Source organism: Anthonomus grandis, chromosome 2, assembly GCF_022605725.1.
Source record: "Anthonomus grandis grandis chromosome 2, icAntGran1.3, whole genome shotgun sequence".
In the NCBI taxonomy this organism is placed as follows: Eukaryota; Metazoa; Arthropoda; class Insecta; order Coleoptera; family Curculionidae; genus Anthonomus; species Anthonomus grandis.
The window spans coordinates 45763243-45786719 of NC_065547.1; the positions used below are offsets into that span (position 1 = coordinate 45763243).

Sequence of the window (23477 nt, forward strand, 5' to 3'; positions counted from 1 at the left end):
CACAGTTCCTTTTGGTTTATGGTCAAAATGTATTTTTTTTTGTTTAAAAATTAGTCATTTAATCAAGAGTCTCAATATAAATAAGTTGACAGCGAAAACAACTTAATTTTTCCTGTCATATTGAATATTGTACATAATATTTTTAAAATGTCAGACATCCTTTGATAGTCAACTTTTTTTCACAACAGACCATGGATTTATAGATCAAACTGCATGTTAACCCCTTACTGCATGATTTTTTATTTTAAGTTGAAAAAAATATATGTGATAGTTTATGCCGCAAGATAAAATTTTGATATGTGCCAGATTTGGCACAAATTCTCCCATAGGAAAGAAAATAAAAAAATTACCAGAAAACGTTATAAAAACATTAAAAAACATTATAAATAAATCAAAAAATATTTAAACTAAATATAAACCTTAAGAATATTTAATTATTTCACGTGAAACCGGCGAAAACAACCTGACATTACACTTTTCACATGTAATTTGGGTTTTACCCTTACACTCAGGAAATTTGCATCTCTGGCGATATTCATACCACTCAGGAAGATGGCCCACATTATCGCGACGAATTTCTAGGGCTGGTATTTGCGCAAAAGGATATTTCTTTTTTTTTTTAATTCTAGTTGTGGCTGAAGTGCGCAACTAGGTCTGCCCCGCTTTCTTGATATTATATTAGATCTTGTTAGAATTTCCGCCAATCCAAGTTTGAACTCAGCCAGTGGCAAATAACAGTCGTCAGAATTCGTACTTATGACCGATCTTCTCCATAATATCTAACTGTTACAGAATAACATGTCGAGGAAATGAAAAAAAATTCTTAAGTAAAATTTTTTTGGTCTTATTAGTATCCCATAATAGCCTAGCATGGAATCCAAAAGATCCACACCGCCCATATAATTCAAATTCAAATTCAGAATTGTTTATTTTGCCAAAAGTAAAAAAATACATGTATCATTTAGTTACACATAATATATACAGTTGACAAAAAAGGACCAATTCACGATTACAAAACCGGTAACAGTGACCGCTGAGCGGACGCCTGCGAAAGGACCCTTAACCTAATAAATAGCTACTATAATAAATACAAAAAATAAATTTAAAAAAATAGTACATATAAAGTATGCAAAGAGAAATAAATAAAAAGCTACTTAATAAAATAATTCCCAAAAAAAAACAAAAGAAAACAAAAAACAAAAAGACAAATTAAAATAAGAGTTCTGAAGAGAATGGGAGCGCGCAGAAGGAAAACGAGTCTTGATGACAGTTAGATTTTAGGGATAAGTCAGGGCGTGGCAGAATATTAGAAACAATACGAAATAAAAAAATAAAAAATCAAACAAAAAATCTCAACATCGAAATTATTATAATATTGATCTTATTTAAGTACTTAAATTTATTTATGTGACTTTTAAAAAACAAAAATTTTGAATTCTTAAGGACTTGTGTCAAGCTATTTCACATTTTAACAGCAGTGTATGCAAAACTTTTTTCATAGCATGAAGTTCTATGGTAAGGTACAATATAGCTTTGGTCATTGGCTGAAGTCTGATACTCCATTTAGTGCAAATACTTTGTAACCCCATTTATGATGTTTTTTCGGGTTATATTGCTTTAGGGTTGATCGAGCTTTTGTAGGTGTTCTTCTTTTGAAACGAGTAAGTATCTTTCTCGCATTACTTCTAAAAATGGACGGATTTTGAAAAGCTCATCATAGTCAGGTCCATCACGATTGTGTTGCTGCTTTGTATTATCATTGAAGTAAATAACACGTTTTATTTCTTCAAATCTATTGCATGTCATAGCTTCGGTTATTGCAGTAATATCCAAGGTACTGCTCCAATAAGTTCTAGTAGATGACAGGTGTGCTACAGACATGTATATGCAAATTCCAATAAAAATATTTATTCCTTCCTTGCTTAAATTGACTGGTTTTTCAGGCCTACATTGGATAGCATATAAATTAGTCTGTTCCGCTATTTACACCAGTACATCAGTAAAAAAAAACTTCAAAAATAAATTGAAAAAATCAAAAATATCATTAAAATTCAAAATATCGATTCCTAAAGATTTAGTTCCTTTGAATAATTTGTCTTCCTCAGCTACCTTCATATGTTTTTTTCCTATTCAAGAACCACCAAAGGGGAACATCATCTTCACTATCAGAATAATCGGTTTCACAAATTATGACACCCTCAACTTCCCTCTCAATCTGTTCATCTTTGCTGGACTCTTTCAATAAAACTTTACAAAATAATTCATTCATCAAAAACTGCCGTGAATGTCGCCAGAACAACTTGGTTGAAGGAAGAAGTAAAATGCCATTACAGAACTTTAAACAAGGCCTGATAATGCTCTAACTAGAGCGAAACACGTGTAGCCCGTTTGATTACATGTTGTGAGACCGTGACTTTGTGTTTTTATTTGTTTTTCGTCAATTTTGTATGTTGGTCTCTTAAAGAAGAATGGATGAGATTTTTGGAAATAGTGTTCTGTTTTAGCAAACCTTGTCGCCTGACAAATTTTCATCTTCACTACCGCTTTGATTTGGAATATCAACAGTTTTGGTGCCATAAAACCGTTTTGGATCCATCTGAAGAAATAAATGATTTTTTCCTTTACTGCAAGTTGCGTCAAATATGGCACAAGTAAATAAATGACAAACAATTGACAACTATATGCATTGAAGGGCGTAATTATAACCAGATCACATGAATAAATACTTACCAAAACATAGATAATTTGACAAACAAAAAAAAAAAGATTTTTATGTGTTTTATGATCACTTCAACTTTGTAAAACACGGGGATGCCGGCGGCTAAACAAGATCTGACCTAATTCACAAAATAAGCGCTAGGCGGCGACAATATTAATTGAAAATAAAGAAGCGAAGGTGCCAAATATGGGACCTAAAGCGTTCAACTTGCTCCAAAGTCTCGCCATTGACCTGTATGAGCTGAGGATTATCTGATGCAGGAGTTATAAGAAACTTGGTTTTTGACGTGTTTAGTTTTAGACCTAAGGCATAAGAAGCATCAATTTCCTGAAGAGTTTCTGCTGTGTACGCAATCAGCGCACAGTCATCCGCATATTGAAGATGCGTGATAAAACGCACTCTTGTTCTAGCTCTAAGACGTTTTAAATTGAAAAGCCCTCCATCATACCTATATCTGATTCCAATCCCTCTAGCAGTTAGATTTCTGTCAACAATGATCGATAGCTCCGCAAGGAAAACATTGAACAAAATAGGAGCCAGGACGCAGCCCTGCCTAACTCCCGTCTCAGTGGAGAACGGTTCGGAAAGCTCACCGTTTACTATTACTTGTATGTAAATTTTCGACCACTGAGACGAATTTATTTGGGATTCCGAAACGTTTTAAAATGCACCAGAGAACCTTTCTGTTAACCGAATCAAAGGCCTTCGCCAGATCGATGAATGCGACATGTAATTGAGTCTGATGTTCTCTCGCCTTTTCTTGAAGTTGGCGAAGTGCAAAGATCAGATCGTTGGCCGAAAGCCGCTCTGGGTTTCTGGAATAAGTTTTTCCACTACTGATTGTAGTCTATCCGCTAAGATCTTTGATAGAATCTTTCCCGCTATCGACAGTAATGAAATGCCGCGATAGTTGTTACAGTCATACGCGGAGCCTTTATTCTTGTAAATGTTTATGATATTGGCCTTTTTAAAGTCTTGCGGGGTTTTTTCGCTGAGCCAGATTTTGTCTAAGATAGATTTCAACGGTACAATAATATCGTCACCGGCCGCCTTGTAGATCTCAGCTGGTAAGCCGTCGGGCCCCGCAGCTTCATTATTTTTTTATTTTTTGATAGCTGATCGAATGTCTTCCACAGATATTGGACCATCCAGTTCGTGTGCCGTTTCATATTGTGGAATCATGTCTATCACTTTGAGGTCAACTTCGTTTGATTGATTAAGTACTGTGCAATAGTGTTCCCTCCATCTTAGCATGATATCTTTTATGTCCTTAAGAGTATTGCCGTGCATGTCTTTTACTGGGCATATATTTCGGCGGGAAGGACCGTACACTTCTTTTAGAGCTTGAAAAAACTTTTTGTAGTCTCGCGCGCCTTGTTTGCCCATCAGTTGTTCTTTAGCATTCGCGTTTCCTTTCTGAGTTCGTTTTTAGTATCTCTAAGTTTTGTTTGCGCAGCTATGTTCTGAGGATTGCTAAGAGCGTTTTCCTGAGCTACGTACTTACGTTCCAATAGAGGTTTTATCAGGAGTTCATTCTCTTTGAACCAGTCTGGCTGATGATTGCGCGGCATGGTTCTCAGAATTGAGCTGCTAATGTCCATTTTTTTTTTAACTAAAGCCCAGTGTTCTTCTAGATCTTGTGGGAAATTATCGGCATGAAGATTTTTCCTAATTTCGCTACGAAAATGCGAAGCTACTGCTGTATCCTTGAGTTTTTCTAGGCAAAGCTTTTTGTTGACTTTCTTACTGTTGCCACGCTTATACCTTGGTTTTAAGTTAGCCAGGACCAGGCGGTGGTCCGTTCAGCACTCTACATCAACTCTGGTTTTCAGTGGCGAAGCGTGAACTTTTCTTTCGGGTAGACAACCAATAAACATTGTTAATTAGAAAAAAATGTGTATTCAATATTATTCACTTTAATGAAATAGAGAATGAAAGCGCATGAAATATTAACTCAAAGAGAAAAATATGTAGTGATATAAAAAAGAACAAAATTATTACTACTAGCATAAAAAGATAGATAGATAAAAATAAATACTACTTACAAAAAAAACACAACTATAATACAATTGCCAATATCAAACAGTCGTTCATAAATAACCCCTAAAATATCTACTAAAAAAATCTTTTCTATACACCCAAAAATAAAAATACTAAATGGGCAGTGTGAATAAGAATTCAGTAAAAGCTAAAACTTACATTTTCCTAGCAAATGCTTAGTTTGCAATGGATAAAAGTAAGTAGTAACTTATACTAATTAATACAATTAGCAAAAGCTAAAGTTGTTAGCATTGTCTAAAAATGGTGGGCATAAAAGTAAGCAATTACTAAGAATATTAAGGAAAAGCTTACATTTTTGCAAGCTTGTTAGACCCTGGCTTAAAAATTTAGTATTGTTAAATAGTTTGGTAGAAATGGCTGCATTTATGAATATAAGATCTGTAAAATTTTATCCCGAAAGAAAAAAGAAAGTCATGCCGAAGAATACCACGATCTGTATAGATTTAGTGAAGAAAATGTTGAGTGGATAGCTAACCATTTTTTGGAGCCAAAAGTGGAGACTAGAGTTGGTGCATTGAGTCCAAAAAAAAATGCAAATTTTTTTGCAATTTCTAAGTGATCCTGGATTTCAAATAAGGAGTTCATAGAACAACAATATGTAAAACGATATCTCACATTTTACCAAAAATAGTTGAAAAGGCAGGAATTTGGATGAAATTTCCTACAAAAACCTCGACTGAGCAGGCAATCAACGAATGGGTACAGTTGTATAGATTTCCCTGTGCTTTTGGTGCAATTGACACTCATGTACCAATAATAACGCCATCGCTACGTAAATACTTAAAATATCTAGCTTTCGCTAGTAATTAAAAGCAAAAGGTTATTCACTTTAATTTCAGCAAATGTTATTAGTAAAAGCTAAAGCTTATACTTCATACTAAAAGCAAAGGTAAGTTTTTATTCACACTGCCCAATAGCACGCGCCCGCACCAAATGCCAAATGCAGATTCATCAAAAAACAAAACTGAAGATGTATTGCGGCCGACCAGATCAAGCGTGTCCATAAACAATAACCTTCAAGAGCATAATAACATAGCTGGTCGACTTCGATAGACAAAAGCTCAAATGTCTTTCCCGCGAGTAAATTTTGCATACGTAATAGGCTGAATACTCATGCGGCCGGACCTCTGTCACCTGCTTGATGCGTATATGGTTCGATTAGATGCTCCAAATTTCCAAAGACAAATATCAATGTGTCTTCCTGGGGCTCGTATACATTAATTAGGTGTCAGCTCTGCATTTTTATTTTAATTGGTGCGTCAGGCGGGGCGCGCTTTAGATATTATAGATAGATAGATATTATAGCCGTTTAGATACTATATAATATTACTAAGGAGAGCGACTACATTCTGTGTTATTTTTTTTAAATTTGAATTCAACAATTACATGAAATAATTACGTAATAAATTAATGAGAAATAACTGGATAATTTTGGGTAGACAGTGTCTACCTTGTCTACTCGTACGCTTCGCCACTGCTGGTTTTAGTAACTTGCACTTCGTTCAGATTTTTCTGGCGTACTATTATGTAGTCCAGCCTATGCCAGTGTCCCGATCGAGGGTGACACCAAGTACCTTTGAATTTATCATCCATTTGAAAGAAGGTATTTGTTATGGCCAATAACAAATACGTTAGTTTTGAACTTTTCACACATTTAAGTTTTGTATTTTATATTTAATTGTATTTACCATTTTCTACAACTATTTATATTGTATATGTAAATTTTCCAATGGGTTCCCATTTGTTGATAAATACATAAATTAAACTAAATCCTATATAACGTTTCTTTTACTATAACTACTACAGCTGTAAGCGGGTTAAAAATATCACAAATAACCTTTGGGATAATATAGTTTTAATGCCAAATATTTCCGTAGGTTATGCCGCACAACCATAAAAAACAAATAGCCAAATTTTACTATGCCGACGCGAAGTTGATCAAACAAGCGATAGACGTGGCCCGGGAAACCCAGCAAAAATGGGATAAAACAACAGTGGCGGAACGGTTTAGGATTTGGGACAAGGCAGCGGACCTGATGGCCGGCAAATACAGGGCGAAATTGAACGCCGCCACAATGTTGGGCCAGGCCAAGACCGTTATTCAAGCGGAGATCGATTCGGCCGCCGAGTTGATCGATTTCTTCAGACTTAACGCGTATTTCCTAAAAGAAGCCACCAAATATCAACCGATTTCCGAAAATCCCAAAGTGACGAAGAACTCGATGCGTTACCGCGGTATCGATGGATTTGTCGCGGCCGTTTCGCCATTTAATTTCACTGCCATCGGTGGGAATTTAGCTTATACGCCTGCTTTAATGGTAAGTGAGTATTTTGAGACAAGAGAAATGAAGTTTATTTAAAATGGAAATTTATGTGAACAATTTAACGAAGACAAGATTATATTTTATTTTAAAGGGTAACGCAGTTTTGTGGAAACCCAGCGACACCGCCCTCTTATCCAACTGGGTGAACTTTAAAATCTGTTTGGAGGCCGGAGTACCACCGGGCGTGGTCAATTTCGTTCCTTCGGACGGTCCAGTGTTTGGAGATACCATCACCGCGTCCCCTCACTTGGCCGGAATCAACTTTACCGGAAGTGTGCCGTACGTATACACCGTTGGCAAATTTATTTCTTCAATGCTTAAATACAAGTTAAAAAGAGAACGATAATCCATCGTTGATTCTTCGATCACCCACGCGCTATTTGGGATTTAATAAGTTCATATTTATCGTATGATTTGTATGCTATAACGATGTTTTCATTCTAGGTTGGTAAGGTGTTTATTACCACTTACTTGATTCCGAATTTACTAAATGCTCAAATAAGCTGCTATTACACAAACATTACAAATACATTTAAAAGATTATGTTGGAGGTGTTATTTCAAATTTAATAAATAACGTTTTTACTGCTGGCGAGTTTCCTCAAGAAAAAAAAAAGTTACTCCAATTTTTAAGTCTGGTAAAAAAATCAAATGAACCGACCAATTGCCGTAATAAAAATTTTATTAAAAGCCCTTTAGGAAGTTATTAAACGGTGATTGATGCCTTTTATTTATGATAATACATTGCTTGATCAGTACCAGTGCAACTATCGATTTTATTAGCACTATTTCAAAAGCATTGGATGGGCGAAAGATGGTGGTTGTGGTATTAATTGATTTAAAGAAGGCTTTTGACGTGGTTAGTTGGTATGTGTTTTGGGATGATTTATTTATTTATATATTAAATTACAAACACCTTAACAGGTAATTACATGTAAATGGTAAAAAAACACAAATAATATGCAATAAGCTTATAAATCAACATACATAAGTCAAACAAAAAAGCAAGAAAATAAAGAAGCTACATGTATTATCTAACTTATCCCCCTGTTCCTCTTATAATCTTATTTTTAAAACTATTACAAGGCTCTCCCGTAAGCATTTAGGCAAAAGGTACAACGGATTAGCAATAGGTATTTAAATTCGTTCACTGATTGGCTATTGGTAATACGGTGTACTTTATGCCCGCACCATTAAGGCGAAACGTACAACGGATTAGCAACGGGCGTTTTGTACCGAAGCTGCATGTTTCTACTTACTTCTACTTAGTCAAAAGTGTTTGAGAAATTAATCCAAGTCGAAAAAAAATGTACCTCAAATCAGAATGGAAGTTTGTTTTTAGTTTAAAACTAAAGATGCGTAATTTTGAGCTCATCCAAGTTGCATCATAAAAATTCCAATTTTCAATTACTATTTTTTTACAGGAGTTTAAATTTTAGAAATAAAAAACTATACTCGAGCAAAAGGTTTTAATGTAAAAATACATGGTAGGTAGATACAATACCTACTATATATACAGGATTTAATGCGATTTTGCGTTGGGTAAATTTTTTCTTACATTTTCAGTCAAATTTCTTCTTCGTTTCGATTTCACTTTTTCGCCCTTCGCTGGTTTACCAACAGGAAGACGTTTGCTACCCCTAGTTACGCCAGGTCTTCTTCTAGCGACTGAGGTTGGTTGTACCCGTATCGCAGCACCACCTCGATGCCTTAAGGCAAACGTGCTTCCGCAAGTACTCAGAAAAGTATCCTATTACTTTTGGTTTTTACACGGTCCAGTCTTTGCGAGCAAATGCTTATAAGTTATTTTTGAGTACCGAATTTTCTGTGTTTTTCCCTCAAAGTCGTTATTAAATTTTCAAAGTCATCGTCGCTTGCGTATGTTTCAATTACATTTTCCAAAATGAACGATGTTCAGGTTGAATCGTCATAACCGGCGCTAAAATCTTTCAAATTAGAAGAACATGGTCGAAGGGAATCTTTATCGCTGCTCGTTGTTTCAACAAGAGGAGCGTAAAACTCCTTTGACTTAGCTTTTTGTCCCAAGGCCAATACAGCCATTGCAAATCTTTCTTCCGTTGTGCATGAAATGACATCGAAATAATGAAAAAAACGGCAGTTTGGTGCTTACACAAGTTTCCCAGCCTTCCAACCTCGCATGTGCAATGGCCCATTTGCATGTCGACTTCGTAAACTAGTTTATTACTGCTACTGCTTGGTACCTTGAATGATAATTTTTCAACAAGAACTATGTCTTTTTTTGTCAAATAAGATGCTTTCTTCATTTCTTTTTCGAAAATGGCCCTCTTTACATTTACTCGTCCGTGAGCAAAATTTAATAAACGTCGAATATAGTATTGTTCCAGCACAGTACATGTAAAATCAGCTAAGGCCACGATATTGTAGGCCTTGCATCGATTTCACACAATATCTTTGTACAGCCTGATACATATTTCAGAGAAATTATTTGCTTGGTGACCATGCGTACTTGCATTTCTGTATGCTAAGCACCAATAAAGTCGGCGTTCCCAGTAATTCTTCACGTACATAATCCAAGCGAGATATTTTACAGCAGTGTTATTGCTCAATGCAGATTCGAAGCTACTCTCTGCCATGTCAGCGTTAAAAGACCTCAGTATCTTTTTTTGAAACTATCGTGCAATGCTGGTCGGTCGTTTTTTTCAATATTATGCTTCTTCTCGCAAAGCCATCTCCATATTGACTGCGACACGTGAAAAGATCATAGCAAAAGTTTTGACTCTGGAAATAGTTGATTTAATGCTTGCCTCTCGCCTTCAATATCGTCCGTCATAATATATTTTGGACAATAACCTCCAAAAGCTTCGTTCCCAAGAATCAATTTTATTCCATTTAAAACAAATACGTAATCAGATATGGTTTGGTTTTTGGTAATTAAAAAATTCCTAGAGGTACAGCCCCAGCTAAAGTTACCATCAAAATGAACGTTATTACATGATTTTCTGCATCACAAGAGGATGTACTGTCAATAAATATGATGTCTTTTGGAGCTGGTAGTTTGTGGCTTCTTTGCATTATGGGTGTTATAATTACAACTGTAAATGGATCGTCTGTAGTTTGCAATAATATTCCAAGCTTCTCATATTCCGCGGCTTTTTCCTTAAGCTTCTGCAAAAATGAAATTGCCAACGTTATACTGGGTGTTTTGAAAAAATGAAAATATTCATTTAAAAATCTGGTATTGACTTTTAAAAAAATACGTCTATTATAATTTTTTGTTCCGTTTTTTTTGCACTAAAAAGAAAATAGATAGGGTGTGTATGTGGTTGTAATGAAGAGTATAATTTCATTAGTGGTAAGTAACATCATAGACATAACATTTGCTCACTTGGAAACCGCATAAGAGCAATTTTTTTATTTATTTTACGACAAATCTCTGTTTTTTTACTCATTATCTTTCTTTTTAATTCGGTATGCCAGTGGCTAAAGAGTGAAATAAATGTGAAAAAATAATTTTATTAAAAATTAAAATAATAAAATCAAGTGGACACTATTAGTTTATAATTTTAGTGGGTATTTAGTTGCAGTTAACACTCACTTGCAAACAATCTTTTTTGAAGCTAATTTAGAGGTACGCAGCACCCATGCTGTCTCATTTGCGGAGGAGAACTCTGTAATCCACTGTTTGCATTGCTCCTTTGAGGTTATGTCTGCCCAAAATACATGCGTTTCATCAGGATTAGATTTACTAATAAGCTTATGTTTGAAACTAACTGGCAATTTTAAATTGCTCATGGTACTGTGGTGCAAAACGCTAACTTAATACTAATAACACAGTGAAAATATTTTCAAAACTTACATAAATAACAATTAGCAAACAAAACAAAATGCACGCGATTAGCAACGTGCGTACAAAAGGTACACCGTATTAGCAGTTCGACTTTGGACGCTGCTAATCCGTTGTACCTTTGCCTAAATGCCTCCCGTAAATAGATCATACGAACTATAGTGCGTATTATACAATTTTATTAGTTGGTCTGTGACTTTTAATAATATCCTATTTAAAAGATAAGAACTGTCTATTTTACCGTTAAGTAATTTAAACAAAAAATAGATTCTGGCATTATTTCTTCTAATTTCCAAAGTTTGCAGCCCAACTAGCTGCCATCTAATGTTATAACAAATAGTTTCGTAAGGGAACCTATGTTTATAAAGTAAAAATTTGCAAAACTTATTTTGAACTCTTTCTATACGATGAATATGTATGTTATAAAATGGTGACCAGACAATACAGTTGTATTCTAAAACACTACGAATTAAACTATTGTATAAACATTTTATGGTTCTAATATCACTGATTTGATCACAATGTCTCCTAATAAAACCTAGCATTCTAAAACCCTTCATCGTGATGTTATCAACATGAGCATTAAAAGTGTCTACACTTTCCAGCAAACATCCGTCTAATGTATATGTAAAACTATAAGGAACTTTTTTCCGGTGAAAGGACATAACTTTACATTTTTTAACATTAAGTTTCAAAAAATTTTCTAGACACCATTGATTAAAATTATATAAATCTAGTTGCACTAAGGAACAGTCTTCAGCACAGTCAATAGTTACAGTCAAAAAATTTTAGATCGTCAGCATATAAAAGACATTCACAGTGTTTAAAAACAGATACAGCTTCATTTATATATAAAAGGAACAAAATTGGCCCAAGATGTGATCCCTGAGGCACTCCAGAAGTCACTCGAATTTCTCTTGAAGTTGCTCCCCTCAGCTTGACTTGTTGAGTACGACTATTCAAATATGAATCGATCCACTTCAGATATGATCCATGTACTCCCAATGCTTCAAGTTTTTTTATCAACAGACCATGGCATACACTGTCGAATGCTTTTTGTAAATCGGTGTAAACAACATCAATCTGATAGCCTTTTTCGATATTTTCACTTAAAAAATCCTGAAAATCCGCTAGGTTTGTCGCCGTTGATCTAATTTTGTAAAAGCCATGTTTCGGAGAAATATAGGATTTTAAGGTGTTAAATATTTCATCAGTCAAAATTGATTCAAATATTTTGGAGAAAACTGAAAGCAAACAAACACCCCTATAATTTCCAATCAGCTCAATGATACAACTCAAATATACATAGGAGATAATGAACAAGATCTGGTAGAAACTTAATAATGATTTAGATTTATATTGTAGATTGAAAACACTAAATTTATGATATTTGACCAACAAAATGACCATATGGGTAACCTGGATATTTACAAAATACACCCTCTATAAATTATATCTTTATTTAGTAAAAGATAAATTTTCAAACTGGAAAATGCATATAAATAAAATTATACAAAAAATACATTGCCTTATACCATGAATCTAAAAGAGTAGAAGTTATCGAACACATAAAACAGAAATGTCTACAATGTCTTTTTTTTATCACAATTAAAATACCTTTTACCTACATGTTGTAAAACAAAATTAAATAATGTTCGAGTAATACAAAATAAGCTGCTTAAAATAATGTAAAACTACGATAGAACTCCTCATACAGAGACATTTTTCTTGAACAATGTAAATTAATGTATAAAATACTTAACAACCAAATAAGATGTAATTCTAGCGTGTTTTCAAATAAAATTTGCAGCTACAATATTAGAGTTCAATTTAATTTAGATGTGTTATATAGTTGAAATAATATAGGAATGGCATGAATGAATGAATGAATTATATGAATTTTTAGGACATAAAAATCATTTATTTTGCTAAAATAGATGTAAGTTATGTTCAAAAATAGAATTAATTACATATTATTTATATTAAAAATTTTAGAACTATACTGTGAACGTCGCACGTGACACAACTTCAGATGAGAAATAGGAAAATCGTTCTCTTTTTAACTTGTGCCTTTGAATTATTATTGCACGTTAACACATCGAGTTCCGCACCCAAGATCTCTGTTGTACATACAAAAAATGCATTTTTTGTCCTATATTTAGTACTTTTACCCGCTTATGGAAACAAGTGGGAAACAACATCGGCATCTACAAAAATTTCCCAAGACTAATCGGAGAATGCGGCGGTAAAAATTATCATTTCGTTCATCCGAGTGCGGACCCCACCACCGTAATTAACGGAACTATTCGGAGCGCTTTCGAATTTTGCGGCCAAAAATGCAGCGCTTGCAGCAGAATGTATGTTCCTGAATCGTTGTGGCCCAAAGTAACAGATAGTGTAAACTGTATTAGTTTCAGTATAAATTTAATGTTATTTTCAGATTAAGGAAGGTTTATTGTCGAAACGATCCGAATTGAAAATTGGGGACCCTACTGACTACGGTAGCTTTACGTCGGCTGTGATAGATGATAAAGCATTTAAGAGGATCACCGGATACATCGACCACGCCAAGAAATCCTCCAATTTGGAGATCATTGGCGGAGGAAAATATGACGATAGGTATTATTTTTATTTTACATTTAGATCAAATTCTGATAAAAAACCTGATTTAAAATTCCCGGGGTTTTCAGAAAGATGTGGTTCAAACTTGGAAAGTCCACTTTTAGTGTACTTAAGTAATGATATTCATTGAAGTAATTTTTTTTATTATTAGCTAATTTTTTGCACTTACAGCGAGCACGTTAAGCATTTAAATAAAAAATCTTTCCTTTCTCTTAAATTAATATACAGCCAAAGACATTTGCTTAATTTTAGATTAAAAAAAATACTGTGTGATAGTCTCGTCATGAGCCTGATTATTCGTACTGTGATTTTATATACATGCCATGTCTTCCATTAGTAGAAAAAGAAAGAATCCAAAAAATGCAAAATTCTTGTTGCAGATTAATATATGGTATTAAAAGGAATGAACATATATCACATAAAATAAAAGAAACTAAATGGCTTAACATGTCAAATAGGTGCAAGCTTCATTTAGCAAATTTTGTACACAAGATTGTTACAGTACCAGTATCAACTTCTTCAATAGTAAAACTAAAAAATAAGTTTATCCCTATGGGTAAAGTACATAATTTAAACATAAAAAATAAAGGATTCTTCACCATGCCTACATTTAAATCTACTTTTTACAAAAGATCTTTTCTGTTTAATGCTATTGAATTATTTAATAATATACCTAATGAGTTTAAAGTTTTAAATGTAAATAAATTTAAATATAAATTTAGGGAATATCTATTTCAAAAACAACCGTAGGAGGGCATGCCATCATGTACATTGTACATACAGTGCTTTAGCCTTAGATATTTTATGAACAAACGAGATTAAATTAATTAACATACGTATTACTTTGTTGATCTCTCCCGGTAAGACTCTATAAACCTCATTATTGTTATGTTTAACCTATAAGTGTTATATTATAGTTTTATGGAATAGAATCTTAATATTATTATTGTTAGTTTATGTAATTAAAAACAAACCATATGCTGTTTTTTCTTTTTGTGGTTAAGTTAGAGTAGCCTTTAGGGCTAGACTTTGCCATTACTTTAAAATCTTGTATTTATAATGTATATTTGAATCGGTTATTTGAGAAACCCCATAGTCCAAAAAATACAATTTTGGGAAAACTGGATATAAAGTCCTACAAGAAGTTACAATAAATTTAAAGTTGTTTCAATACTAATTTAATGAAGAATTTAGTGTTAAAAATTAAAGACAACATAATAGCACACCAAAAAAAATATTTTTTAGCTCAAAAACAATTTTGAAATTTGGGAACATACAGGGTTTCTTAAATAAATGCCAATTTTCAGAGTATTAAGGTTAAGGTAAACTAGTATAATAAATACAGCCTAAAAAATTTCATGATTAAATCATGTATTTATTACTACGTAATCTACAGAGTATCGCACCGAGTCAATTCCCCATAAAAGTTTTGTATTTCTTCGTCTTGAGATATGTACTGCATCAAGCTCCTAACGTCATTCGGTTTGGTCACATTGATAGGAACAAGGCCATTATAAAGTGTCTCTTGGGGCAAACTAATCCTCGTTGATGCCAATAATTTCAATGAAAATGAATGAGATTTCAATTCATCAATGAAATCTCGAGTTACAACGACTCCGTCTTCACAATATTCAAATTGATTGAATTTAGAGACAGTGAACGATTGCTTTAGTTCTTTGGGTAATTTTCTTTGATATGACTCATTAGAAAGGACATTCTTCTTAAAGAACTTTGGCTACCGTTTTTGAAAAGTTAAGACCTCATGAGTTACAAACTCAAAACTTTAACAGTGAATTTTCCACGAATTGAACAGGAATTTGCAATTAATGACACATATTCCTTCATTGTGTAGATTCGATCAGTTCGTCTAATTTTCCGTTTAACGACACGACACGAGTCTCTGTCACATGGCAAGAAAGAGTTACCTCTGACAGGAGAATATTTAAAAATTCGTTGAAACCTACCAGTTGATTGCAAAGCCATCATCAGCCGAACAACAGCGTGGTTTTTATTCTGGCCCCAGGCTCTGAGAATACATACAATTCTTTAACAGATGGGTTAATTTCTGTATTAATATAATCCAACAACATGGAACATACTTCATCGGGTCCTTTTTTTGCCTCTCCTTCATGATAGATGTAAAATCTAGAAGTATCATTGCGCAACTCATGAATATTAAAAACATCTACTGTTAGCTGTCGTAAATAAAATGATTCCTGTACTGGAATTACAGGAAGTTGCAAATTTTGCATAAAATCCATGCAACTACCCAGAACAGTTTGATCTTCCGAACATTTTTTCTGAAATTTTGGAATAAAATTTTTTTGCACGCCGATTATGTACCATCTTTTCAGCAATCGCTACCCGTTTAGCATTTTCGTTTAAGGTCTAGACTAGAGATTAAGACAGCTCCTCGCATGTACAGCATGTGTCGACTTGCGGTTGTTGAAACTGTAATTCAAAATTTTCATTGAATATTTTCATATAAAATTTGTATTTGACCCTATTTTTTAAATCTGGGTACTGTTTTTGCCTCTCTTATCTTTGGGAGCACTGCCAGCAGCCGAAAGTTTACATATTCTTCGAATTCTATCATCGGTAACACCATAGGCAATAAGAACTGCTTTTTTACAAACATTGATTCTAGTCTTTCCGGGAACATTTACCAAATACCTAAAAAAATGTTTTGTCGGATGACCTTTTAGTATTATCTCATAAATTAGATACCTAAAGGTGTGATTTCCTAGCGACGTCCAGCGTTCGCGGTTCGCCGCCACGTCTGGCAGTTAATAACACGTACAATGTATTTTGTATGGAATCGTTTTCCTTGAAGCGTCGTGACTCGAAGTCGCAACGTCCGGCCGTCAACGGCTGCGTCTAGCGACCCTAGCCGTCTATACATCAGTTTGATATAAGCAGAGTTTAGCTGAAGATATTAACACAAAATGTCGAAAAAATTCACAGATGCTGAAGATGAAATATTGATTTATCAAGTATGTGAATATCCTTGTATTTATAACCATGAAAATAAAGACTTTAAAGATTACCAAATTCGGGAAAATGTATGGAAAGAAATTGCTGCAATTTTATCCAAGAATCGTAAGTATTTAAGAATAAATTCATTGTTTTCCGCTCCATATAGATGAATCAAGTTTTGTGAATAGTAGGGTTGCATTAGGTCAAATAGGTCGATTAATTTTTCCCAATGTTTCAATTGGTATTTTATACAGTGTCCACCATAATGTTCGCTACATATGGGAATTTATTTTACTTGTAGGATATGGGAAAATGTATTATGCTTGATCAAATGCTCGAATTTCCCATATGTAGCGAACATTATGGTGGACACTATATAATTGTTAGTATTGACAGTAAAACACAAAACTGTTTTTATCTATAAACATCTTTTATTATATGTATGTATATTTTTCAAAACATTGGCTCAATAATTATCAAATTGTGTGTAAGATTAAAATACAAAAATATGGATACACCTATTAACTAGAAATTCTAAAGACTCTGTCGTTTTGCCACTCTGTTGCTCCTTCTTCGCTAAAGAAATTTGCGAACATTTCTCTGATTTCCAAACCAGTTGCATCAGCAAATCCTCTACCTCCTGTTAATGGAGTAATGTTCTTTGCAATGCAATGGAATATTTGAATAAGTATAAGAGTAGTAAGAATCCGTAATAAGATTTATTGTTTTTTTCCAAAAATCCATCGCTTAATAGATTATGAAGACAACAAGTCACCATAATCAACTTATCGCATACTTCTGCTTTAACAGCTACTGGTGTATAATAGATGCGAAAGACTTGGCACAACAGACCAAATGCATTTTCAGTGACACGTCTGGCCCTACACAGTCGGTAGTTGTAAATAGTTTTTCTTTTATCGCCTCTAGCCGATAACTTGCTGTATGGTTTAATTAAATGTCGATGTAACCTAAACGCTTCATCCCCGATTACTACATAAGGTAGCTTCCTGTTTGTATTAGGTAGAAATTCATCATTTGGAAATAAATTTCCTGAATACACCTGATTGCCCATCGGTGAATTAGAAAAAATGGAACTGTCTCCCTCTTTACCGTAAGCACCAACATCAACAAACAGAAATTTGCAGTTTGCATCGACCATTGATAACCGAACTATTGAAAAATAATCTTTGTAATTGTACAGCAAAATCGAAACTACTGCAAAATTTAGAAGAAAGGTCAAAAAAGCGCATGGAAATGTATTCGAAACTCGAGGAGCATGGCTCTAATGTTAAAGAAATTACCTCCTAATTTAATTAATGAAGCAAAATTAAAAATTTTGACCATAATAACAAATCTCCAGGCATCAATGACTAATCCAGAGCAGCCACAAAATCCCTGTTCACCAGTGCAAATGACTTCAAGTCCTTAACAAGTGGTATATTTTCAAATGCCAGGTCAACTAGAAGATATTCCAAATGAATCAGTTCTCAACCATCAACATCTTCAGTGAACCAATAATAACTTATTTTTATTAATATTGACGACCTGCAACTTTTGATTTGCAGTCAACTGTACTATTTGCTATGGCGGGTGTGCTCTCACTACTACAGAAACGCGGACGCCAGACGCTTCAAGCAAATCCCAAAATCGCCGCGACCAGTCGTTACTGCTGAACGTCGCGGCGGCGGCGGGCCGCGAACGCTGGACGTCGCTAGGAAATCACACCTTAAATGATGAATTTCTCTGAGGTGCTTCTCCATTTCTTTTGCCACGTCGTCTTTTTATATCAAAGATATCTATGTTGTTTTGCAGTAAAATATCTTGCTCGTCCTTGTTTTGCAATAAAATTATTCGATTGTACACGATTTCAGCAACTTGCGTTGTAAGCAAGTTCGGTATACATTTTTTTTTGCAGCTATAGCAAAAACATTATTGCTGTAGAACATAAAACAAAAAAAAACATATTAATACATACTTGCACGGATATAAATGGGGAGTCGGTTGAACAACATGGCCCCTATAGTTTGTGTATTTCTTATTTTTCACTCTCGATTTCTTTATTTTTTCACACTGGTACTCTACTTGTTTCACACCCTTCCTTCTTTTTTCGGATTCGTTGCAACACTTTCGTCGATATCACTATCACTAGACATTTTATTCAGTAGATTTTTTAAAAGGTAAAGTGATTATAAGTTTATAAAAAATAATAAACGCAAGCCGGCCTGTTTACTTTTATAATACTGACCAAGTGACCACTGCTTGACGTTTTCGATAGAAGCGTAGCTGGGGATATCGCGCGCGCATTCATTTGAGAGACACCATAACTCCTGCACTTAAGGGGTTTCTCAAATGAATAGCAGAAGTCCATATTTATTTGGAACGTTAGTTATATGGAAACAAGCGGGGTTTCTCTGTGAATCGATGCGTCTACACCCTCGAGTTATAATAATGCTAAAATGTCATTTTCGCCAAAATATGGACCCACGGGGTTTCTCAAATGACCGATTCATTTATGGAAATGAAAGTCTTTATTATTATTATTATTATATTTAAATGGTCTAAAGCCTCGTTGCCGTATTTATTGTAGTCTGATTTGCTGTCATGAGTAAATATTTATTAAAAACAAAATTAAATTAAAGCTTTATATCAACGTCTATAGAATCACGGACACTAAGCGATCTTTTCTAAATCATTTTGATTCTTCTAGGAATATATCATGTTTGTAATAAAGCGCTTCTTCTTTTTTTAAATTTAGCACCGGTTACTTCATCGAACCAACGATCGTGCAAACGAAAGACCCGCTAGACAAAATTATGACAGAAGAAATTTTCGGGCCGGTGCTCACCATTTACGTGTATCCCGACAGTAAAGTAAAAGACACGTTGGGACTGGTCGGAAATTCCACTCAATTCGCTTTAACCGGGGCCGTGTTTGCACAAGACGAGTGAGTTATTATAAAATTTATTGATGTAGACTTTAGTTTGTGATTTTTTTTTGAATTTTTTTAGAGCATTCCTTAAATCTGCCATTGACGAGCTGAAAATGACCGCCGGTAATTTCTACGTTAACGACAAATCTACGGGCAGTGTTGTCGGTCAGCAACCGTTCGGTGGTGCTAGGATGTCAGGTGAGAAATGTTTTTTTTTTAATGTTATGGTAAATTTAGATAAGTTCTATTGAAATTGAAGCATTACATGAAATAAAATGCGAGAAGAGATTTGGATATCGCTTATATATTCAGGGTGTTTCTTAACCCATTAGTGCATGAACTTATAGAAATTGTTTTTTATGTATTTTTTCTTTATAGATAAGATAAGATATAAAAAAATACAATAATCAAATATTAGTTTTTATTAGTGTGTTATGATTCGTCCCTCAAAAGGGACACCATGCATAAAATTCATATTATTTAGTTTATATGGTAATTTTCGAAACAATTTTTTGGATGAAGTCCACAGTCACATTTTACACATATAAAGTTACTTTTCTTCTTGCATACTTGGCACCTTCGATCAGATTCATTTTACCGAATTAAATGTCGTATATTATCAAATCTTGAAGCTTTATGAACTGGAAGCGTAGTTTTTCCTCTACTTGGTTTTTTACCAGAGGACTGTAAAAAACTTATACCTCCGAAATTCTAGTTAGGAGGCACAATTTGCATCATTTGGTCTTAGCTTTTTCGTAAGTACCCAGCCATTTGAGATGCTTGCATCTAATAAATATGAAACTATTGGCCAATACCATTTTCGCTGTCGCATTCTTGTCCTATACAAAGCAATCAGCCCATCCATTTTATCAACTCCTCCCATGTGTTTATTATATCCCGCTATAATTTTTGGTTGTGGAATTTGTTTTTTAGTTTTAGTTTCCTTACACCATCTAGATGTGGTAACAATATCATTACTTTCGATGTGTGTAGCTAATGTCACAAACTTGTTGTCCTTCCATTGTACAAAAGATTACATTGTACATATGGTATTTTGTGGGTGTGTTTTTTGGTGTTAAAGAAAACTATTTGTTTCTAGCCAACGTTTGTTCCATTTTATCAGATTTTAATTGTAATCCCTCTTCTACTAGATGTACTATCTAACTTATCTTTAATCACCTTTAATGTTATCTATGTTTTTATTCCTGTGATATGTATTTTCTTAATTTGACGAGAGAGAGAACTACGATTTCGGTAAGTGTTTTTGAAAGTTTTTCTTTTTGTTTTCCCGGTCTTAAAGCTCTATGCATAATTGTAGTTACAGTTTCAAATAATCGATTTTGAAGCTCTGAGGGGCCCTTAAAATATTTGCTCCCAATCGATCAATCAAAATGCTTTATTGTCAGAAAATTTACATTTTATCGACAAAGCTAAAGGAAAAAAAATACAAATATAAACAAATAAACATAAAAAAATACCCAGACAAAATACACACAAAGTAAATAGGTACATAACAAAACAAAAATACTGTAAAAATTATCAAATTGTACAATTTGGTCGAAATACATAAATAAAATAATTTTTATATACAAATATACACACAATTATATGTATAAAATTGTTAAAAACCTTAGTCTAAAAAAAAACATATAATAAAAAGCAGGCAAACATTTTGCAAATAATAGGTAGCTAATAACGCCAGTGTGTGTGCTTTAAAAGGAAATATTAAAAAAGTCTTCTGCTGTATATAGGGCTTTTTGCAGTAGTAAAGATTTTAGGGCATTGCGAAAACAACTAAAAGTAGTCATCGATTTTATTACGGAAGGCAGATGGTTGTACATTTTTATTGCTGCATAAATTATAGAGTTCTTTACTAATTCCGACCGTGGAATTGGCAGATGAAGATTATGATCAACGTTCCTTAGTGAATAGCTGTGGGATGGTCTTTCTGGAATCCGCGACACATGTTTGCGGATAAGGCAGATAGATTCAAATATAAATAAGGAGGGAAGAGTAAGGATCTTATATTTTATAAAATTTACTTGGCAGTGAGCTCTACTATCAAGTCCTAATAAGTAGCGAAGCGCTCTCTTTTGAAGTTTAAATATACGCTCAAATTGGGTCTTGCAGCATGTACCCCAGAATGGAAGGGCGTAACGAAGATGTGACTCAAAAAGAGCATAATAAACTGTTTTGGCCGTGAAAAAGCCTAATTCTCTTGAGATTGATCTTATGGCAAAACATGCCGAGCTTAGTTTTTTAGATAACGTATCTATGTGCAAATCCCATTTCAAAGAGCCGTCCACAACAAAACCCAAGAACTTGACAGACTCAACAACTTCCAAACTGGTATTGTTTAGAATAAATGGAGGAATGGTCGTTTTATATGATAAGACTTTAGTTTTTGAGAGATTTAGGCATAAAAGATTGGAATCGCACCACGATTTAATGAAGACCAAGTCGTTGGAAATTGTTGTATGTAGTGCCATTGCATTCGGATTGCTCTAAGTGAAGCTAGTATCATCAGCAAAAAGACAGATTTTTCCGCTTATGTTCAGGCTGGCCAGGTTATTTATAAACAGCAGAAAGAGCATAGGACCCAAAACGGAACCTTGAGGTACCTCACATTCAATTGGTTTACAAGAAGATCTTGACGTATCGACCTTTACCAACACCACCAAAATAAAGAAGGCGAAGCTGCTCTGACGTCACTAAAGTAATACGTCACGCAAAGAAGGCGAAGAAATTCGCTACCGACTTCCCCCTTTAAATCTTATAATGGAACGACCTATTCCTTGTTCCTTTACCCGAGCCTCGGTGCCAAATCAACCGCAATATCATTGAAAATATATTCGGCGTAATACTTATTGACCGCGACATCTGTGGTTATTATACCCACATTGTGGCAACAATGCTGCCTCTTTTACACTTTACACATTATCCCGTTAGAAGGGTGTTTGTTGTTGACAACTTGTAGTATTTCTACAGGTGAATATAACAGGTGTATCGATGCCGGTTTCGGTGTTGTATTATTATATAAATTAAATATTGTATAATCCGACTGCCGTTCGCAATTATGCCTAATAAGTGCTGTGTACCGGGTTGCAAAGGCAATTACAATGCCGAACATACTCGGCACATGTTTCAATTTCCGAAGGATGATGAACTGTGTAAAAAGTGGCTAAGAATGATTCCTAGAGACAATTTTAAACCTAACCAGTATAGTAGGGTTTGTGACGAACATTTTGCCAAGGAAAATATAATTTGGGTGACAACATATTTTGATGAAAAGACAGGCAAGACTTTACAAGTTCCATTGAAATATCCCAAACTTCAACAAGGTACAATCCCTGTAAAGTTCCCTAATTGTCCTTTATATATTTCAAAGTCTATACCAGTTATTAGGAAAAGTAGAGATGAAAAGAAAATTGAAATTGAACAACAAAATTTGTCTCTAGCAATTCAAAACAGTATTGATGAATTTTCAGCCTTCATCAAAAAACTATAACTTTTAAAAATTTCCAAGAATTTTTACCTATTTTTAATGCAATGGTACTGCCTAATGATTGGCTAAAATCTGTTAATACCCAAAATGATATTGTATTGTATAAATTAAAATACTCACCCGCACCAATCATAACTTACTCTCTTATTATAAACCAACATTGAAAACTAGAAACTTATTTATATGGTCAAGACATAGTATTCCTGATAAATAAATTTAAAACTCCATTCATTTTAAGTAATATTAATGATTTATCAGATTTGTTAAATTAAATTAATAAATTGAATTCAGAAAATCAAATAGAAAACACTAATGAAATTAATACATAGGAAAAAACAAATATTATAAACCAGATTTGCAATATGTTGGAGTCTATTAAATGTGAAGATTTTAATAAAACATTATCTTTTATATCCGAACAATTAAAATTATTAATATTACCTAAAGAAAGATATCGTTACTCGCCTGACACAATAAATTTTTGCTCTATATTAAATACAATAAGTGCACATTCCT

The 23477-nt window shown here is 33.9% G+C and overlaps 1 protein-coding gene across 1 annotated transcript in view; it reads left to right on the forward strand.

Moving 5' to 3' along the window:
- LOC126748493 (delta-1-pyrroline-5-carboxylate dehydrogenase, mitochondrial) overlaps positions 1-23477 on the forward strand; it is a 39201-nt gene that overhangs the window by 12719 nt on the left and 3005 nt on the right. The window contains exons 3-8 of the mRNA XM_050457762.1: positions 6658-7098; positions 7196-7383; positions 13092-13314; positions 13370-13548; positions 19283-19471; positions 19536-19654. Coding sequence (XP_050313719.1) covers positions 6658-7098; positions 7196-7383; positions 13092-13314; positions 13370-13548; positions 19283-19471; positions 19536-19654 — 1339 coding nt within the window. The remainder of the gene's footprint in view (positions 1-6657; positions 7099-7195; positions 7384-13091; positions 13315-13369; positions 13549-19282; positions 19472-19535; positions 19655-23477) is intronic.